At 39.4% G+C, this 20,273-nt stretch overlaps 1 protein-coding gene across 1 annotated transcript in view; it reads right to left on the reverse strand.

The window, feature by feature from the left end:
* Nucleotides 1-5,254: 5,254 nt before the first annotated feature.
* Nucleotides 5,255-20,273, reverse strand: part of EXT1 (exostosin glycosyltransferase 1) — a 315,224-nt gene continuing 300,205 nt past the window's right edge. Inside the window, exons 9-11 of the mRNA XM_012443266.3 lie at nucleotides 17,788-17,948; nucleotides 15,422-15,593; nucleotides 5,255-10,643 (exon numbers count right to left, since the gene is read on the reverse strand). Coding sequence (XP_012298689.1) covers nucleotides 10,458-10,643; nucleotides 15,422-15,593; nucleotides 17,788-17,948 — 519 coding nt within the window. The 3' untranslated portion in view covers nucleotides 5,255-10,457. The remainder of the gene's footprint in view (nucleotides 10,644-15,421; nucleotides 15,594-17,787; nucleotides 17,949-20,273) is intronic.

Below are 20,273 nucleotides of genomic sequence, written 5' to 3' on the forward strand. Positions count from 1 at the left end.
CAGTTCAGCTTCTAGAATTTTAAGTATGATGAAAACGCTCTATGCTTTGTAGTTCAGCTGCCAGTTTTTTGGAACAGAGAAATTCCCTTTGCTTTTCATCTTTACCCCTAGGTCTCCTTACCTTGGGAGATCTATTTCTCCCAAGCTGTTATACACTGCTCCCAGCCTTCAGCGAGAGACATTGCATTGCACTTGATGACAGCACCTCAGGGCATCTATCTCAGCAATTCTGCCCCATCCCCAGCTCTCATTAAGTCACTACTTTGCATTTGATGAAGGTCCTATGCACCTTGAAAAGAGACTCTCTCAACCCTCATGCCTTGCTCCCAGGCTTTAGGGAATTGCTGACTTATACTTGGTGAAGGTCCTATGAACCTCAAGGGTATTTTTCTTAACTTCCTTGTCCTTGCCCTCAGCCTTTGGTTGGCCTGTGCCATGTATTCAGTAGAAGTTCAGTATACCTGGGTGGGGACATCTTTCCTGTGTGCTTCCGGTCAGTCTCTCTCAGCTTTCTTGCTCTCCCCCTGGTCTTTAATGGGCCACTGCCCTTGCACTGTTATGGTCCTCTGCATCATGGAATGGAGGGGATCTTTCTCAATGTTCTTATGCTGCCCTCAGTCATTGGTGAGTCACTGCATTTTACCCAGTGAAGATCCAGTGTGCCTTGGGGATTTCTCTCAGACCTCCTATCCTGCCTCTAGAATTGAGTATCCTGGTACTTCCACTTGGGGAATGTCCCATGGGAAAAAAATGGCAGGTGGGTAAAGATCAATATTTGACTGGATCACCTTGGAATTTGAATTTCTCGTGCCAACCCACTCATGGCCACCAAAAATTTATTAGCAATTCACTTGATTTCTCCTTACCCCACTCTATGATAGAGTAACATCCTGGAGTTACTAGAAATGAAAGCAGTCATAGGACACTTTTCTCCTGGGAATACATTGTGTCTTCCTAAGATTTGGTTTATTTAAATTTCTTTGCATCTCCTGCTCTCTGCTAGGCTTTAAGTGACCACAGTATTGTAGCCTGTCAAACTTGTACTCATTGTACTCATTATAAGGATGAGAGTGAAACTCCTGCAACTTTCTACATCGTAACCAAAAATGGAAGGCAATTATTTCATGCCCAAAATCTTCAGAGCCAGATCTTTTCTAAAGATTTTGAAAATAATATGCTTTCTACTACCCTCCACATGATTTCTCTGGTAAGTGTAATAGAATCAGATATGACCTACACTTCAGTGTTTTGCACTGAAACTTTTTCATTAGAGTGAATGAAGATAAGATTCAAGAGAACGACTATTATTATTACTTACATTTTTCTGGGAGTACCTACTGTTAGCCAAGCAGTCATCCTGAGCCCTGTCAAACTGAACCTTTGTTATGATGATGTCTTTCACACAGATTTAGACCCTCACTTTTCTCTCTACTATGTACTTCTGATGGAAGGTATCCATTATGTCCCTTTGCAAGAAAAAGGTTTACTTCATACCCTTTTTAGCTAGTCAAATCCCTACTCATTTTTTAAGATCTCAGTTAAATGCATATCTTCTATGAAGTTGGCCTCAGCACATATTACAGCCTTGCTATACCGCTAGTGTAATTCTCAACCACTTTCTATCGTGTACAAAATGCTAGGGGAAATATGGTACCTCCTCCTTAAAAGTGCCCACAAGGCTGGGCATGTGGCTCACGTCTGTAATCCCAGCACTTTGGAAGGTCAAGGCGGGCAGATCACAGGAGGTCAGGAATTCAAGACCAGCTTGGATAACATAGCAAAACCCCATCTCTACTAAAAATACAAAAATTAGTCGGGTGTAGTGGCATGTGCCTGTAATCCCGCTATTTGGGAGGCTGAGGCAGAACAATCACTTGAATCTGGGAGGCAGAGGTTGCAGTGAGCCGAGATTGTACCATTGCACTCCAGCCTGGGCAACAAGAGCAAAACTCTGTCTCAGAAAAAAAAAGTGCCCACAGATGATCTAGAATTGGGTTTCCTTGACCTGACAGGTTATAATCTCCCCTGGAGTCAGGATGAGGGGCTGGACCAGCATCTTCCAAATCATAGGTCCTATGAGGCAAAGAGCGGTGGGTTCCCCTAAGAAAAAACAGACTGCTATTGGTAGGAAAGGGGCACTAGCTGCCAAGGGGGGTGATATTTAAAATGCTTTAATTAAAACTTAGTTGATATGGATATTACCAGAAGAAAAAGAAAAACATTTGAGAGGGATGCTTAATTTTTACTGTGTTTCAACCTAAAAAAAAGACACAAGTGACATGGTACCCAGGAAAAGTTTTCTAACATCCAGTAAGAGGGCTAATACTAAGAAACTGGTCTCTGCAAGGGCATAATAGCCACCTTTTTTTCTTTCTTAACCACAGAGGACTGCTTTGTTAATTTTGCCTCCCTGGACCCCAATTTACTTAAACACTTTGGCCACCAAATGGCAATTATCAAAAAATATTAAACCATAGACTCTTAGCAATTACAGCTCAGCATTATTTTCCCTTCTTTTTAACTACCTGTCAATTAACCTGGTGGCCAACCAAAAATAAATATACTCATTTCCTTATTTAAATTCTATATAGCTTTTTATTAGATAAGTTTAGGTTTTCTATCAGTAGACTTTATAATATATTGAAATATACTGTGAATATGCAGTGAAGACCTTTAAAATAGTTATAACATTTGACCTGCCGATTTCATGTTTATTATTTATCCTAAAACAGTGGTCATGGATGTGAACAAAGATTTATCTTGAGGAATATTTATCACAGCATTCATTACATTAAATTGTTGATTAAGTAGTTACCACATAATTGTAAGAAATTATAAAACACCTAAATTTCCAAGATCAGAAGTTGAGTGAAAAAATTATGAAACATAGGAAGTGGCCAGACAATGGAACACTATGCAGGATTCAAATTTGATAAGATGAGTTGATTTAATGACATGAAAATATGTTCTCTATATATTAAAAAAAAAAAACATGTTCTAAAATATCATCTTTGGGAGTAGCTAAAATAGCCTCCAAGTCTCCTTATTCATAGCTTAACATGTTTTCTACTCTAAGATGGGATATACGATCCTGTCTGATTATAGACATATTTTAGGCCTGTTTTACCAGTGTATTTGATCAAGGAAACTGAGTTATTTGCAGTTTAGTTTGGAACAGAAATTCAAACTTGGCAAATAATTTGCATATTGACAGGAGCATGTTTTCTTTCTTTATAAAATGTAAGCCACCAAGAAAGAAACAATAATTGGCACCTAAACTTCATTTCAGTCCTGAGCTACCTCAATTACATTCCACTGAGTGAGAATAGAAAACATACCATCCCTCCAAGGCAGACCAAAAAAAAAAAAAAAAGTGACTTAGCACAATTTCTGCTGATCGATTGCTGATTCCAGAATCTTATGATGATTTCATGTTAAGCGTCATTAAGACATGATTATAATTGAAAACAAGAGGTGCCTGTGACACGACAGGGACCACAGTTTAATTTAGGCCAGTATTAAGGTCCTACACATTAAACTAAGATTATTTCCTCTTCAACAGGTTAAAATATTTTGGCAAAATATTAACTATTACTAATAGGTAAAAATTACATACTGCTTGTATCAGGTGCTTTTTTAAGAACTTGATATTTATTAACTCATTTAATCCTCAGAAGAACTCTATAAGGTATAGACTACTACTTACCTGAAGAAACTGAGGCATAGAGAGGTCAGGTAATTTCAGTAAGATTACAAAACTACCAAGACAAAGAATCAAGATTCAACCCCAGGTGGTTGGGCTCCAAAGACTGTAATTTTAACCTGGAAACTTGGAAAGTTTTATCACTTGAGGTCAAAGGTTAATAAAAACCTTGAATCCACTGTAGTAGGTGAGTACCTCCACTATATCCTCTAAAGCATATTTGAGCCTAGAGGAGTACCCAACATAGTCTAATTTCCTCCCTAATATTTTGATTTCCTCGAAACCACAGAGGCTGCACAGTGTCAGGGGAGGCTAACGTAGAATGACTCAGGTATCTACACACAAATTCTACTTCTCTCATCTCATGAGTGGATTCTGTGGAAATGCTCAGACCCTAAAGCAACACTATCTGTAATTAAGGTTTGCTCAAGGTATCTCTTTACATGCTACAACATTCACTGAAACATCTGTGAGGTAGGCTGGAACCATACTTAAAAGTTACTTCTCCAACAAGACTTCTCATTTGTCCTCCAACTTGGGAATGATTCTGTCCTTAGGCACACCATGGGGCCAGATTTTACAAGTGGCACTATCGTAACAGTGGGCCAGCTTGGGACCTGAGTTGGCCACATTCCTTTCTGAGCTTACTCTGATGACCTGCCTTAGACTGGCCTTGTCCAAGCTCACCTTGACATCTGCCTTGTTCAGTGCTCAGTAGGCAGTTGTGTTTCAGAAAGTCTTTGTAAATAACGATTTTAAAGTCACCAATTTACAGAGGGATAAAGTGAAATACAGAACACAAAACGTGATTGATGTCATAAAGCAAATCAGCGCTCCTAAATGCAATTTGCCATTTGTTCTCCTGTAAATATGTGAAGCTGGTGACTGAATGTTCTTACTGTAAAAATGCCCAAAGGAAGAGAGTAGAAGAAGGGTAACAGAGACGGGGGAGAGCTACCACTGGAATGGAAGGAGGGAGGGAGGAAAATAGGAAAGAAGGAGGATTGTGAGAAAGAGGTTGATTACTGCCTTAAAACCTTACTACAGTGGCCCTGAATCATGGAGCTGCAACACACCTGGAGCATTTATAAATTCTTTTGAGGAATGCCAGTGTGATATATGCCTCACCAGCCAGCAATTCATGAGCTCGATGCAGTAGTTGAAACCAAAGGGGTAATGGCCACAGCTGTCAGGATCCAGATGCTCTGGGGCTTGGCCCTGCCACTTTGTCCCAGCACTCATGCGAAGGAATGCTGTGAACTGGGCATATCACCACCGTTCACCCTGGCCTGCTTCCAACAGCACCAGCTGCATCTGGCCTGGAAGATGGCCACGGCTGGCAGCCCCATGTTCCCCACAAGGCTGGGTGCTGGGCTGCAGCCAGGCTGCAAGTGCTGGAGCTCCACCCAGCACACTCTCCGTCCAACCTCATCTGCCTGTCTCCCTGAGAATCCCCAGGGAAGCTTTGCCTTTCCTGGCACACAGAATCCTCCTGAGAACTGGCGTCTTTTTGCAGTCAACAGAAAAGATGGAATGAAAACCACACAGATGAAAAGTCATGTCATTTATTAATAATTTCTTTTTTTTCTTCTATAAATTGGAAGGAAAAAGTCTTTGGTGACACTCTCTATAAAACAATCTATCTTGGATGGCGAAACCCAGACATAAAGTTACACAGGTCAGTGAAGTAAATCAAGGTCTATGGCTTTGTATTTTCTCACATGCTCTCTCACACATACTCGAGGGCTTAATTATGCTAAGTCATTAATACTCTATAACAAATGGGAAAAACACTTCAGAAAAGACCTGTGGTGACACTACAAAAACATTGGCAACATATTAGAAAACTCTGTCCCAAATGTACATTGTATACAAAATAAGGTATACTTTTGTTTTTTTGCATTACAATTTGCCCCCTAAAATAGTTCCATTTTTCAATGTCTTTCTTTCTGCCCCTCAACATATCCTATACATATTGTTCTCTCAAAATAAGTACACAAGGTTCATTACATGGTAACCAGGTCATTTGCATGGCCCTAGTTTTGGGAGTAATTACAACCGTAAGGACAGGGATGTATTCCTGTAGGAGAAGAACAGAAAACTATTGCAGAAATCAAATGACCTGAGACCTAAAAGGCAAATCATTACAAAACCAGAGTGACTGAAAGGCTAGCCTGACTTGATTTTAAACAAGGGTGAGACTGTGCTATCCTGAGGACTCAGCTTTCTCAAGGGTTGCCTTCGTCTCCTAGCTACTGGGCCATCGAAGTTCCAGTTCTGGGTAGTTCATCAAGGTTCCTGATATAAAATGTACTGGAACTGTAGACCAGTGACAACTACAATCCCTACTAGGTAAAACTCATGGAGACAAAAGCCTTTGAGTTTTGGAAAGGGTGAAAAAAAAGGGAGAGAAGGTTTTGAGGAGTCACTTTCATCATCATAATTATGGTGTAGGTGACAGCTTTTCTATCCGGAGGTTCTGGACAGCATTACTGAACTGATGGGAGACACGACTGTCTTAGGGAACTCAATCCCCCGGCTTAAAAACAAAACAAAACAAAAGACTTGGAGCTGGGCCTGGTGGCTCATGCCTGTAATCCTAGCACTTTGGGAGGTGGAGGTGGGTGGATCACCGAGGTCAGGAGTTAGAGACCAGCCCAGCTAACGTAGCAAAATCCTGTTTCTACTAAAAATACAAAAATTAACCCATGTGATGGTGCACCCCTATAATCCCAAATACTAGGCAGACTGAGGCAGAAGAATCACTTGAACCGGGGAGGTGGAGGTTGCAGTGAGCCAAGATCATGCCACTGCATTCCAGCCTGGGTGACAGAGCAAGACGCTGTCTCCAAAAAAAAAAAAAAAAAAAAAAAAGACTTGGAGTCAAAGGGTAAACTAATCTCTATATGCTGAAGTTCTAATACCAAGTGAGACAAGTTTAGCACAGTTTGATATTAATGCTTATTCAGTGAGAACTCAACTCGAAACAACTTTGTCCCTGTAAGCATGCCCAAGAAAATGAGGCTGGCAGTGAAAGAAATTTCTTGGTTAAATATGGCCAAGAATGACAAAACCATAGAAAGGTTCTTGCCCATAGTCGCTGTAAATGGGAACTAGGTAAATGAATTCAGCAACTGGGATCCTGATGTACTGGCTGCTTGTTGATTATATTCACAATTAGAAGGCAGGGGGCATTTTTATTTGAGAGTTCATGGCAATAACTGGTACTTTTAAACACTGGAGCTCTCAGAGACCCAAGGGTACACAAGACACTTCCAGGTCTGGGAAGTTTGCTTGGCTTTTGCATCCATAATTCAGCCTTGTCCAGCAAGAATCTCATTCTGATTCTAACCTAGTAAGGCTGTCTTCTCCCTGATCCTGCCCTCTGAACAGGTTTGTTCTTAAATCAAGTGCCCTGTTTTTTTTTTTTTTTTTAATGAAGAAAAAAAAAAAAAAAACAGTACATAGGTCTATTCACATTCATTCATCTCACCCCTGATTAAAGTTCAGTAACCTTTATGAAAGGCCACCAGCATAATATTCTTTCAAGTCACCAGGTATTTGAGAACCACCAAAATAAAGGCTAACATAGCCTACTGTAATGAAAATCAAAAGTCATTCTAAAAGAGAAACTGAAGGATGCAACCAGGATTGATCCTTCTTTGAGCACCATTTGTAACAAGAAGAAATTAAACTGTAATGCACATAAAATTCCAGTAACGAGCTTTCCCTTTTTTCTGAAGAGTCTGTCTGAAAGTGTGCTGATACGACCAGGCAGGCCCACCTAGCTATGCCGTCTTTTGTGGTATGACTATCGTGATTATTTCATGGATTTTTCTCTGTAGTCTCAATTTTGAGCCACTTTGCTAGCTTCAACAAAGGTGATATATATTAATGTATTTGTAAGCTTTAATATTTATAACCTTTCATATAAATACATAATCAGCTTTTTAAAGATTACTTTTAAGATCCTGTGTCTTAATGTGGAGCTGGGAAAAGAGGCTGTGTGGAAATCCTTAAGTGGCTGAGTTCTCTTTGGAGTTTCTGCATGTAATTCATTAAGCAGTTGGCACTGTACTCTCGGCCCTTGGCTTCTCTCCAACGCAGCACATGTTGGCCCACTTAGGGACCCCTTGTTATCATTAAAGTTAACCAGGAGATAACTCCTGACACCCTACAGAGATGGCTATGATTTGTCAACTTGTGGCAATGCAATACAACTCTTTTCCTAACTGAGTTCAAATTACATATCACTGTCAGGCTTCACTGATTTGTTAAGCATTGTTTTGTTCCCAGCTGCATATTCCAAATGGGAGAAGAACACGCTAGTTCACATCTCAAAGAGATTTGCTCAGAGAATGACATAAAATGAAACTGTGGAGATTTAAAGTAGATGAAAGCTGTGCCATATCCTGTTCTTACTTATAATTACTATTTTTCTTCATATAACACATGTTTGTGAGAGGATATGTGTCCTATGAGCTTGGTAACAGGTTAGTCTGGCAAAGCAGGTCCTTGAATCCACTCATATGACTGACTGGTACAATTAGGGATATTGCTTTGCAAGCCAATATGGCCCCTTAAGTTTCAAGTTGGTTTGGGGGTCATTGAACAAAATATCGCATTTATTTTTTGTAAAGGAGAAAGATACAAGAATAATTTGCCAATCCTGAAAAACTTAATTTAAATACAAATTTGCAAAGGCCAAATGAGTAAGGCTTAATTGCTAACTCTTTAACTTGCTGAGAAGTGCAGCTTCAATGACACAAAACCTATTAGACCAAACATTTTATAGAAAGACACAGTGCAAGTACCATGGACTTAAGAATTATTTTTCAACAAATGCATAAGAGATAATCACGTTTACTTAGGGGAAAATGTCACATGTTTGAGAATGGACTATGGATGGGTCCAATAAAATGACAGAGGTATTTAGGGAGCTGTTCTGAGTCATGAGGCTGCAGAGAAAAGCCTCTCTTTAATTGAACTTCGCTGCCAATGCACCTCTCAACACAGTGTCTACTCCTTGGTCTGCAGCTAGGCGCCTATTGAATCACCTCTCTGGACTTCTGCAAACACTTTCACTCCTGTTTACCACACCATCCCTGTGCTATCATTGCAAGTTCCTCTTCCTCTCCCAGAGGTCTACAAAGAAAGGATGAGGTGAAGTCCACTGGGCTTATGGTTTCCACTGACCTCAGACGGCCACTTGAAGTTATCAGAACATAATTTGCTGATGAACTTTTCTTCTAAAAACTAAAAATAAATGGAAAAGAAATAGGAAACGTATGAGAGTTTGAGGGAGGAACTCTAGGTGCTTACTGTTTATTCTGTATAGTAAGTGGTAAAACTTAATAATGTCTTTCTCTTCCCTGTTTTCTCTGGCTTTGTCCAAGTAGAAGAAAGCATTGAATATCAGAAGTCTTCGTTTTTTCATAACAGGGATATGTTTTTTTTTTCCAGTTTATACTTGGAATTTAACAATAATCATAAGCCCAAGATAGCATTTTCAGGGATAGAAATGTTCTTTTCTAGCAAGAAGCATAGCTAAACTTCTCCACAGATTTAAAAATTAAAAGTAAATGAAACTGTATTCACATTTGTTTTTGATTACTTTGTTCCAGATTCTTGCTCAAAACCATGTTTGACCAAAAATAGCATTAGGGTCCCAATGGCGAGACTTAAACTCAGTTACTTTGCAGCAATCCTCTTGTTCATTGGTGTGAATTTCCACCTTATTACCCCTTTTTCTTTCTCAACAGAGAAACATCTGAAACTTGAGATTTTCACAAACATTAAAGAGCTCATCTTGTAAATAATGTTCTCCCCAATATACTCATCCTTCCTTGGCTTCAAAACCAAAGCTTCTTCCCAGTGCTATGCACTTAGGTCAGTGGTTGAATCTATGACTGTGGCCACACCCCGCAAGCACTGGGTTACTGTTGTGGGTCTGTATTTCCATCTTGCTAACATGCTGGTGGGTTATCCAGATGGTTCTTTGTGCAAACTGAACATTTCTTAATTATACTAGCGTTTTCTTGGTACTAATTCCCCCCACCCCTGCAATGAAAAATTATTATCATATATATCTATCTCAAACATAGAATTTTCAGTTAGAACTGCCTACCTGGAAGTCGTAATACTTTCTTTCATGCAGCGACATTTTAGAATTAAAAGTTCAAGTGGATTTGAAGGTTCAAAGTGAAAAACAATTTGCACTGGCAAAGTTGCATAATGAAGTTACAACTTATGCTCAGTTGTTTCTTGATAATGGGTAGAGTGACTTATTGTGTTTTCCATGAAGTTTGAAGTTTTGAAACAGCAGGACACCCTACATGGCCATGACAATGATGTCTGTGGGAAGAGGAATAGCAGCTTTGAAATATTCACAACCAACACAATTTTGATTAAACAAAGAACTCTGGTTTTTAATAGTTTTGATCATTAAAAAAGTTTAAACCTGCATAGCAATCATTTCAAAAATAATTATTTAATGTTCCATAATTAAACTGTACACAACCTAGTCTTGGGACACAGAAGCCAGTGAGGTGAGTTTGGAGCAGTCCAGTGCAGTCCCAGGAGCCAGGAGTCGAGTTCTCATTGGTCTTTTTTTTTTGTTTTGTCATTCTGTTCATCTAAGTTTTTGGATAGTTGGCACAATCTGGCTCTGCTGATGAGTGGATCTGCACTGGGAAGAGAGAGCAGCTTGACCCCAGTCCCTTCTCGCTTCCCCTCCCCCACTCGGCTGTATTCCTCAAAGTCGCTCAATGTCTCGGTATTTCTTCCTCAAAATAGAGACCTGGTCTTTAAAAAGGACGGGGTCGAGCCTCATCTGAGAGTGGATCAGCGGCATGTAGCCAAACCAGCTGGCAAACGTATTCATGCAGCTCTGTCGCTGGGCAAAGTGGTCAGGGTCAGCCCAACGGGAAGCCCGAGAAGTCTAGGGAGAAGGAGAGAAACAAGGACGATGATGAGAGAAGTGCAAGGTGAGATGGAAACATTGGCAGAAAATGGAGTTGGGCAAATGAGCGAGCAGCAGAGCTCGGGGTCTGGTCTGGCCACTGAGCCTCACCATCTATGAACCTGGTGACAGTGCAGTCACTGATGCTGGTTGTTCAGAAGGTATGCTATGTTCCTCAGTGTTAAAAACACAAAAACAAAGATTCATGTTGACTTTAATTCTCTAAAATTTATTGACTAGTTCTCTGGTCCATCCATGACTTAGCAACTGAACCTCAATTACGACAGTTACTCCATCTAAAACTTCTCTTTGTGCTTGGGACCAAGTACTAAGATAATGTGTTGGTGGTTTCAATGTTTGTTTTCCAAACACTTCTTGTTTATGTAGTTGATTTAGAAATATCAATCAACTTTTAGAAGTCTATTTTTCTCACTATCCATCACTTCCTCCCTTCTACTAACTCTTTACCTTTATAAGGGTCCTACTGAATACTTTGTTAAAAATTCACATATATAGTTTAGTTGAAGAAGAACAAAATAGCACCTTTTACACTTCACTCAAGGCTAGTGTTACGCAGCATCTAAAAATTCATTTTCTCTTCTGTAGCCTTCCCATTGAAGTGACTTCATGATAATGAGAAGGGGAAATTCAGTGGCATATAGGGCAGGTTGCTGTAACTCCTCTAATTTATACTAAAATCTCAAAATTCTGTTCTTCTCTTAATCCAAGAATTGTTGGCTTTCCTACTCAACTAAAATCCCCAAAGGTTACTTTTTAAAGAGCAATCAGCCCTCCAAAGAATCACTGCTCACCCAGAATAGAAAAAAGGTTAACTCTCGATAATAGAAAAGATGGCTAACATCTTTTTAGATCTCTGTGTGGCCCCTAAAGTTGGTTAAATATTTTTAGATCATGCAAATGATTGGCATTGATTTAAAAAGAATGCCTCAAATGACTGCAGTGCTGAAATTTAAACAGAATGACTAAGCACATTGTACTTAAATCCCTGCTTTTATGAAATACGGAAAAGATGGGCTGCCCAATTATGGGGGAAAAAGCCCACAAACCCATTTATATCAGTAGGCAAGTCTTTAATGTTGTATATGGATGCATGCATGTGTGTTCAATGTGTTTGTTGTACTCATATTGTTAGAAAAATACTTCCATGGGAAGATACATTTTAGTGTGAGAATCAATGAGTCACTTTAAAACCACAGTGTCAACATGCTCGAAAATAACATTGAAGATAAACACAAATGTCAAGTTATCTCTGAACAGCAGAATAACAAGCAAAACACTATTTGTAAAGTGTTTTCATGGAGTTCATTTGAATCTCACAACAATCTGGTGAAGTATCTACCCAGGTAATAACCTCCCTATTTTATAGCTGAGGAAGCAAGTTCAAGGAAGTTAGTTTTTTGTTCAAGGGTACAGAGGGGCAGAACTCAAGCTTCGCTCTTTAGCATTTACATGAGGAGAACTCTACTTGATAAATCAGAGAAAGATATCAAGTGGAGCTGACTGGCTGAGTTCCTATCAGAGTAGACAGTCCCAAAGGTAACGTATGTTGACCCTAAATGGATATGGGTTTGCGGATTTTTTTTTTTTTTTTTTTTTAGGCAGAGTCTCACTCTCTCACCCAGGCTGGAGTGTAGTGGCATGATCTCGGCTCACTGCAACCTCCACCACCTGGGTTCAAGTGATTCTTATGCCTCAGTCTCCCAAGCAGCTAGGATTACAGGCGCATACCATCATGTATGGCTAATTTTTGTATTTTTAGTAGAGATGGGTTTTGCCATTTTTCCCAGGCTGGTTCCAAACTCCTGAGCTCAAGCAATCTGCCTGCCTTGGCCTCCCAAAATGCTGGGATTATAGCATGAGCCACTGTGCCTGACCTTTGGACCATTTTTGATCGGCCCACTCATTCCCAAAGGGTGCTATACCCAGGCAAAGATACTCATATATGTAACTGAGAAATACTGGCTGAAGTTTAAGCTCATTCTTATTCACTTTTTTTTTAAGTTCAGTTGATTCATTCAGGTATCGTTTTGCTTCTAGATGTTAATATTTATTTTGAGTCAACCAACATCTATTAGAAAAGATGTCTTTCTTATGTAATAAAAGCCTAATCCTAGAGGATGATATCCATTTACCTTACCGGTCACACAAACATTCAATAAATTAATGTGTATGATAGAAAGAAGGGGGCAAATATAGTACCTGAATATACCTCGTTAGACCTAAAGTTAAATTTAGATGTTTCTGTAGAGATGTATGAAATTACTAGAAATACTGTTTGGTAGAATTAGGCCAATCTATGAAAAGAGGACAAATCTGACCCCTAAGAAGCATTGTATGATGAGAGTTCCCACTCAGTGAGTGTTCTGAAGAACTCTGAGTAAAAAAAAATGTTTTAAATGTCATGTCCTTAAATGAGATAATATACAGTCATGCACCACATAATGACACTTCAATGTTGAACCACATAGATGACTATGGTCCCATATGACTGTAATACCAGTCATATTTTTATTGTACCTTTTCCATATTTAGAAATATTTAGATACAGAATATTTATCACTGTGTTACGACTGCCTACAGTATTCAGTACAGCCACATGCTGTAGCCTAGGAGCGATAGGCTATTCCACATAGCCTAGGTGTATAGCAGGCTCTACCATCCAGGGCTGTGTAAATACACTTAATAATGTTTGGATAATGACAAAATCACCAAATGATGCATTTCTCAGAATGCATCCTCATCCTTAAGAGATAAATAAAAATGTAAAGACAAATGTTTGGGCACATAATAGACAATACATTTTGCTTGAAGTTGTTGAATAGTCTCTCGGCTTTAAAAATTCTTACAAATCCTCTTATCTGTTCTTTCAGTAATTAGAAGGAAACAGAATTTTCCACCAGGCTCTGCTACAGCGATTTCGTCATAACCAATACCTAGAACAGTGCCTGAAAACATGCTCGGTAAGTACTAAATTAACTTTTTATAAACTTCAAATTCTTTATAAACTTCAAATTTTTGCTTACTAAATTTAGTGAATGAAAAACTTTCAGCTTAACATGAGGCCTAGCTAAGATTCCTATGCAAAAGCTAGATTTGTATGTGTTTTCCAATACCTGTTAGAATAAGGCACATGCAAACCCCCTCAAAATTAATCTGATATAACCATGTTAAAGTATGTTCATTCAGATAGACCTCAATCCTGCTGGATGCTCCTAACATGGGTGAATCTTAATGCTCTTAAGATTTTTTATTTCTTTTTCTGAGACAGAGCCTTGTTCTGTTGCCCAGGCTAGGGTGCAGTGGCATGATCTCAACTCACTGCAACCTCTGCCTCCTAGGTTCAAGCGATTCTTGTGCCTAAGCCACCCAAGTAAGCTGGGATTACAGGCATGCGCCACCATGCCCAGCTAATTTTTTGTAGTTTTAGTAGAGGTGGGGTTTCGACATGTTGGCAAGGATGGTCTCAAACTCCTGGCCTCAGTGATCCACCCAACTCAGCCTCCCAAATTACTGGGATTATAGGTATGAGACACTGCGCCTGGCCAGGGTTTCCAATTTCTTACAATATAGTAGTGGCTCTGCTCAAGATGAATAAAGATAGATGAAATTCAGCATATTCAAATGGGCCTGATCCCAAGACACTGGGGTGTATAAGGATAAGCACTGGAATCCACAGACCCTGGGATTCAATTCCCAGTTCTGTCTCTAACTTACTGGGCAACTTGTGGCAATATGCTTAAATTCACTAGTTTTCTTGTAAAAAGAAAATGTTGGATTCCATTTCCTTGAAACTATCTTTAATATTAAAATTTTATAATGCAACACAATATTTTACTTCACTTTTATAAAAGCTTTCACACATATTATCTCAACCCTGTGAGGCAGATTTCACAATTTTCATGTTAAAGATGAGCCAACTGAGTTTCAGAAGGTAACTGACTTGTCTGCAGCTTAGAAGTGCTGATTTTAGAACTGAAAATTGAGTATTGTGACTCCTTCTATGTTATCAAGACACAATTTAATTCAACTGCAAGACCAGAAAACTGTTAGAGTATTGGTTGCTAGTCATTAAATAAAGTACCTACAATCAACTTTCTTAAGTTATTTGTAGGGCTTTAATTCTGCTGAGGGCTGAATGTTTGTGCCTCCTAAAATTTATATGTTGAAGCTTACTTCTCAATGTGACGATATTTGCAGGTGAGGCCTTTGTGGGACAATTAGGTCACGAGGGTGGAGTAGTCACAAATGGGAGCTATGCTTTTATAAAAGAGACCCCAGAGAATTCTCTTGCCCTTGTTTCTGCCATGTGAAGACACAATGAGCAGAGGTCTGTCTATGAATCAGGAAGCAGTCCCTTGCCAGACACCAAATCTGCTAGTGCCTTCACCTATGGAAAATAAAAATAAATCTGTTATTTAAGCCACCCAGTCAATGGTATTTTTGTCATAGCAGCCCAAATGGACTAAGACAAACTCTAAAGGTATGTCTTTCTCATGTTGCCTTAAAGATTATAGGAGAGCTTTATTTCCTTGGCATAAAGATACTCTTAACTTGTGTCTTCCTAATTATCCATGTGCCAATCATACACTCTTTCCAAGCTTTCAGATGTGGTTCATTTCTCGTTTCTCCTCATTTTATGCTCCTGGCTGGAACGCCTAGAGGAACATGAGTTCTCATTACCTGGGGCTGACCCACCAGTGAGTGAAAGCAAGGGAAGAGGGCTCTTCTACACTTACCTGTCCCATCATTGTCTCCTTATACTGCTTCTTCTGGGTCACTTTGATTGGAGGCAATTTTGTCACAGCAGACACCAGGAAGTTCATGAGAATGTCCTCACAATTGGCCAATTGGTCCACCATGTTCTTCAGGCTGGCTGGCAGGTAATGGGAGTACAGGTAGTGATAATATCTGTAAAAATCAAAGATGGGTTCCACAGGGGGGCCATTATCACATGGTGACAAGTGAACTTTGGAGACAGAAAACACATACTCATTCTTTGAATCCCTTAATGTGTCATGAATGGTGATGACAATGATGATGGTGATGATAATAACAACTATCACCTCTATGGTACTTGTTATGTACCAGATAGTGTTCTAAAGTGTTTTACAAGAAATGCTTCATCTAGTCTTCATAAGGAACTTACACGGCAGGCTCTGTTATTACTCCCATTTTACAAATGAGGAAACAAGGCATAGAGATACAGATATACAGACATTGCTTGCCCAGTCTAACTCTAATATCAGACTGGTCACTTAGAAAGAAAAAGAAAACCTAATTACTTAGATGGAAAGAGAAGTTACTTACACATAATCTATATATTACAAAGCTCATTAACAATTTTAATCATTGGCTTAATCAGAACTGTATTCAATATTGTCCCTTGATTCTGAGTCCAACAATAGACTGTTCTATATTTGTGCATTATAAATCATATATATTTCAATCCTGTTAGAGCGAAATCTGAATTAATGGGGTGGTCAATCATTAATAGAAAACCCACAATTAATCTGAAATATTTCTCATCCTACTATTTTAAAAATGTATTTATATACATATAGCATATATTTATAGGGAAAATCATTTGAGTGAATCAGATTCTTTGAGTGGTGGTGGCAGGGAGCAACAGAACAAATAACTTTCAAGAATTGAAATCTTAAGATCAAGAATCAGTCAGCCTAAATGTTTATGCCTTGGGCATTTCCAAGCTGTCCCTGAGATAGCAAAATTCCCTATTCATTATTTAAAAAGACTAAGGCAAGATTGGTGTGTTCACCTTTACTATGAGAGAAAAGCGGGGATTTTGTTACTGGTTGAGTGGGGAATGTTAGCTACCTACACTCACTAGTTTGGGAATCTTATTCTAGTCTCCTGGCTTTAAAGACCATATATATGCAAACAACTGCCAAATTTGTATCTCCACCTCTGAGCTTTTTCCATATATCTTTTGGGATGTCTTAACATGTCCAAGACTGAACTCCTATATTTTCCCTGATATTTGTTCCATCTGTAGTTTTCCTCATCTCTGTTGATCACTCTAATCTTGCAGTGCCTCAGGTCAAAAGACCTGGAGTCATCAAACTCTACATCCAGACTGTCCAGGCACTATGCTAAAGCATCTTCAAAACATGTCCACAATCTGATCACTATTTACCGCGGCCACCATTCACTTTCTGATCCCAGGGTCCCACAATCTCTTGCCTAGATAATGTCACTCACCTCCTAATAGGGCTTCCTCCTTCAACTCTGGGTCCCTTATAGCCTCTTCTCAACATAACATCCAAAGTGGATGCATAAAAGAAAAGCCAGGAGCCCTCCTGTTCCAACCCTGCCCTCCTCCCATGTCTCTCAGAGAAAAAGTCAAGTCCTCATGATAGACATCATGGTCCTGCATCCATGCCCTACAACTTTTCTGACTTGCTGTCATTCATTCTACCCAGTCACAGTGGTCTTCTCAATGTTTCCCCAGTATTCTGCCTCAGGACATTTATTCTAGCTGTTCTCCTGCTAGAACACTCTTGCTGCACTTATCCTCTTAGCTAAATTCCTCTCCAAGTCTCTACTCAAATCTCACCCAATCATCAGTCAGAATCACCCCCAACCTGCCCCATCTCCACCTTCGGCACTCCTGATCCCTTTTCCTACTTTGTCTTTTTCTTATATATCACTTATCTCCTTAATAAACTACATAATTATTATGTAGACTGTCTTTCTTTGTTAAGAGTATAAGAACGGCATTGGCAAGGAATTTTTTCTGTTTTACTCAATGATGAATCTCAAGCACCTATAACAGTGCCCTTGGGTACTGACTTAGGTATTTACTTTGATTGTTGTTATTCTACATATTCAGTTACCTAATATGCCCTGAGTGTATTTTCACACTTCACAGCAACTGAAAATGTTACTCTACCATAATTTCTGGAAATGAAATATGCCAAGAGGTTTCATAAACACACATTTGACACATTAGCAAAACTTAAGCAGGGATACAGACTAATTTTCATTAATGCTCTTAACAAGATTTGGCCTAAGTTCCCATTTATGCAGCAACCAATATAAAAAGTTATGTAAAGTCTGTCAGAGACATGTCTAGATTACTCACTTGTGGTAAATAGCAGCTCCTGTCAACACCATGGAGTAGTCGTTCGTCCACTTTGATGTGTATCCCCACCGCTCTTTAGAGTTATCCCAGAAGTGGCTGCGCGCGGGGTACCCCACAATCCTCTCAGGGAAGCTCTGCCACACCGTGAAGGCGAAATCCACCTGCAGGCAGAACACAAGCCAAACAAGCAATCAACAGTGTTAACAAATGTCAACAAAAACACTACCTTCTCCCTGCTAATTCATAATGCAAAATCCCGAGACTGTGGCGAAACATTAATTCTATGTATTCATCAGCAAATTAAACTGACTGCTTGACATTTTGCCCCATAATTATGCACATTTTAATGTTTTCTGTTAAAGAAACTTCAGATTAGTGTGGAAATGAAAGGAAGGAAAAACATTTGCTAATATGCCCTTTAAAAATTCAGTCTGTTCCAGCTAAGACATAAGTTGAAAAAACAGTTGCTTCTCTTCCCCATCCCTCAAAGGTGCACGTGACTTGATTCACATGAGACACAAACATATCTTTTTTATAAATGAGAAATTTCCCATGTATATCCAAAGAATGAATATACAGCATATATCATACCCAGCATATATCAAAGCCACAGTGTCTAAAATAAAAGCACTCTCTCAAGAGTCAGAGAAATTACTTCAAAAAAAAAAAACACAAGTTCTAACAGGAATACAGAGCAGATATCATGAAGGAAACATAATTCAGGCCTCTTAGGTTTGAAGATGCACAGTTTAAGAGAAACTAGAAGAAAAAAAGTATCCACAGTGAAATTCACTAAGAGTAAGTGGGGACAAGGCCAACTGAAGCCACAGGATTATTTTAAAGGAAATACAGCTAAATGTCTTTCCAGTGCTTATAACAGCCTAAAGCAAGTATTTCTGAACCTGCCCTAAACCAGCATTTATAGTTAGCAAATGCTCTGTTTTCAAACGTAAAAATCACTTCTGATTTCTATGATCATTTGATGGATGGTAAATCAAAATAATAAACAGAAAATAGGCCGGGCGAGGTGGCTCATGTCTGTAATCCCAGCACTTTCGGAGGCTGAGGCGGGCAGATCACCTGACATCAGGAGTTCGAGACCAGTCTGATTAACATGGAGAAACCCTGTCTCTATTAAAAATACAAAAAAATTTAGCCAGATGTGGTGGTGCATGCCTGTAATCCCAGCTACTTGGGAGGCTGAGGCAGGAGAATCGCTTGAACCCGGGAGGTGGAGGCTGTGGTGAGCCGAGATCGTGCCATTGTACTCCAGGCTGGGAAACAAGAGCGAAACTCCATCTCAAAATAAAAAAATTTAAAAAATAAATAAACAGAAAATAGTAACAGCAAACAATCATATAATGCTCATAATTGTGAAATTATGAGCACAATAATTTGTGCAATGGTGCAGTTATAGGTGCTCATGCATTTTAATTCATTCCATCCTCACAATACCCTGTGAGGTAGGGGCTTTTACATTCTTCACTTTACAGAAAGGGAAACTAAGATATATTAAAGTTCAGGTAATTTGCTGAGCTAGGAAGTGGCAGAGCCAAGATTCAAACTCAGACAGTCTGGTTTCAAATGGACTATGTATGGTATCATGACTTCTCTTTCAGCTCTGTTACTCCAGTATTAAATTTGTCTCGTACAGGTTATGATTCGCCTCACAATCTTTGCCCTATCTCTTCTTGATAAGCAATACAAATTGGAAATTTTGTCTATTTTGCAAATACTTTGAGTCTTGGCACTGTGATGGGAGCTATAGGACTGAGTGATGCTGCTAAGTCCAAGTAAGTCCTGCCCTCTCAGAGGTTCAAAAGCAGGACCTGCGATGGTTAATTGTGTCAATGTGACTACACCATGAGGTGCCCAGATTAAAGATGACTTCTGGGTATGTCTGTAAGGGTGTTTCTGGATGAAATTAACATTGGAATCTGTGGGGTCAGAAAAGCAGACTGACCTCACCAATGCAGATGGGCAATATTCAGTCAGCTCAGGGCCTGAATACAAAACAAACGTGAAGGAAGGAGGAATTCACCCCCTTTTTCTTTTTGCCTGCTGGCTGAGCTGGGACATCAAACTTCTATTGCCCTTGGACTGGGATTTACACCATTAGCTCTCTGGTTCTCAGGCTGTAGGACTCTGTCTAGAATTACATCAGTAGTTTTCCTGGGTCTCCAGCCTGCAGATGGCAGATCGTGGGATTTCCCAGCCTCCAGAATTGTTTGAGCCATTTCCTCATAATAAATCTATCAGTGTATGTATGTATGTATGTATGTATGTATGTATGTGTATGTATGTGTATGTATATACATAAATATTCAATATATATATTCATCCTCTATTGATTCTGTTTCCCTGAAAAATCCTAATATACTGCCCTCTCTTAAGATAGGAAAGACTTAAAAATATGGCTTGTCCCCCAAACTATAACATCCAGATGGGGCCGGGCACGGTGGCTAACACCTGTAATCCCAGCACTT

The sequence above is a fragment of the Aotus nancymaae genome, unplaced genomic scaffold (genome assembly GCF_030222135.1).
Source record: "Aotus nancymaae isolate 86718 unplaced genomic scaffold, 86718_ANA_hifiasm-v0.15.2.pri h1tg000036l, whole genome shotgun sequence".
In the NCBI taxonomy this organism is placed as follows: domain Eukaryota; kingdom Metazoa; phylum Chordata; class Mammalia; order Primates; family Aotidae; genus Aotus; species Aotus nancymaae.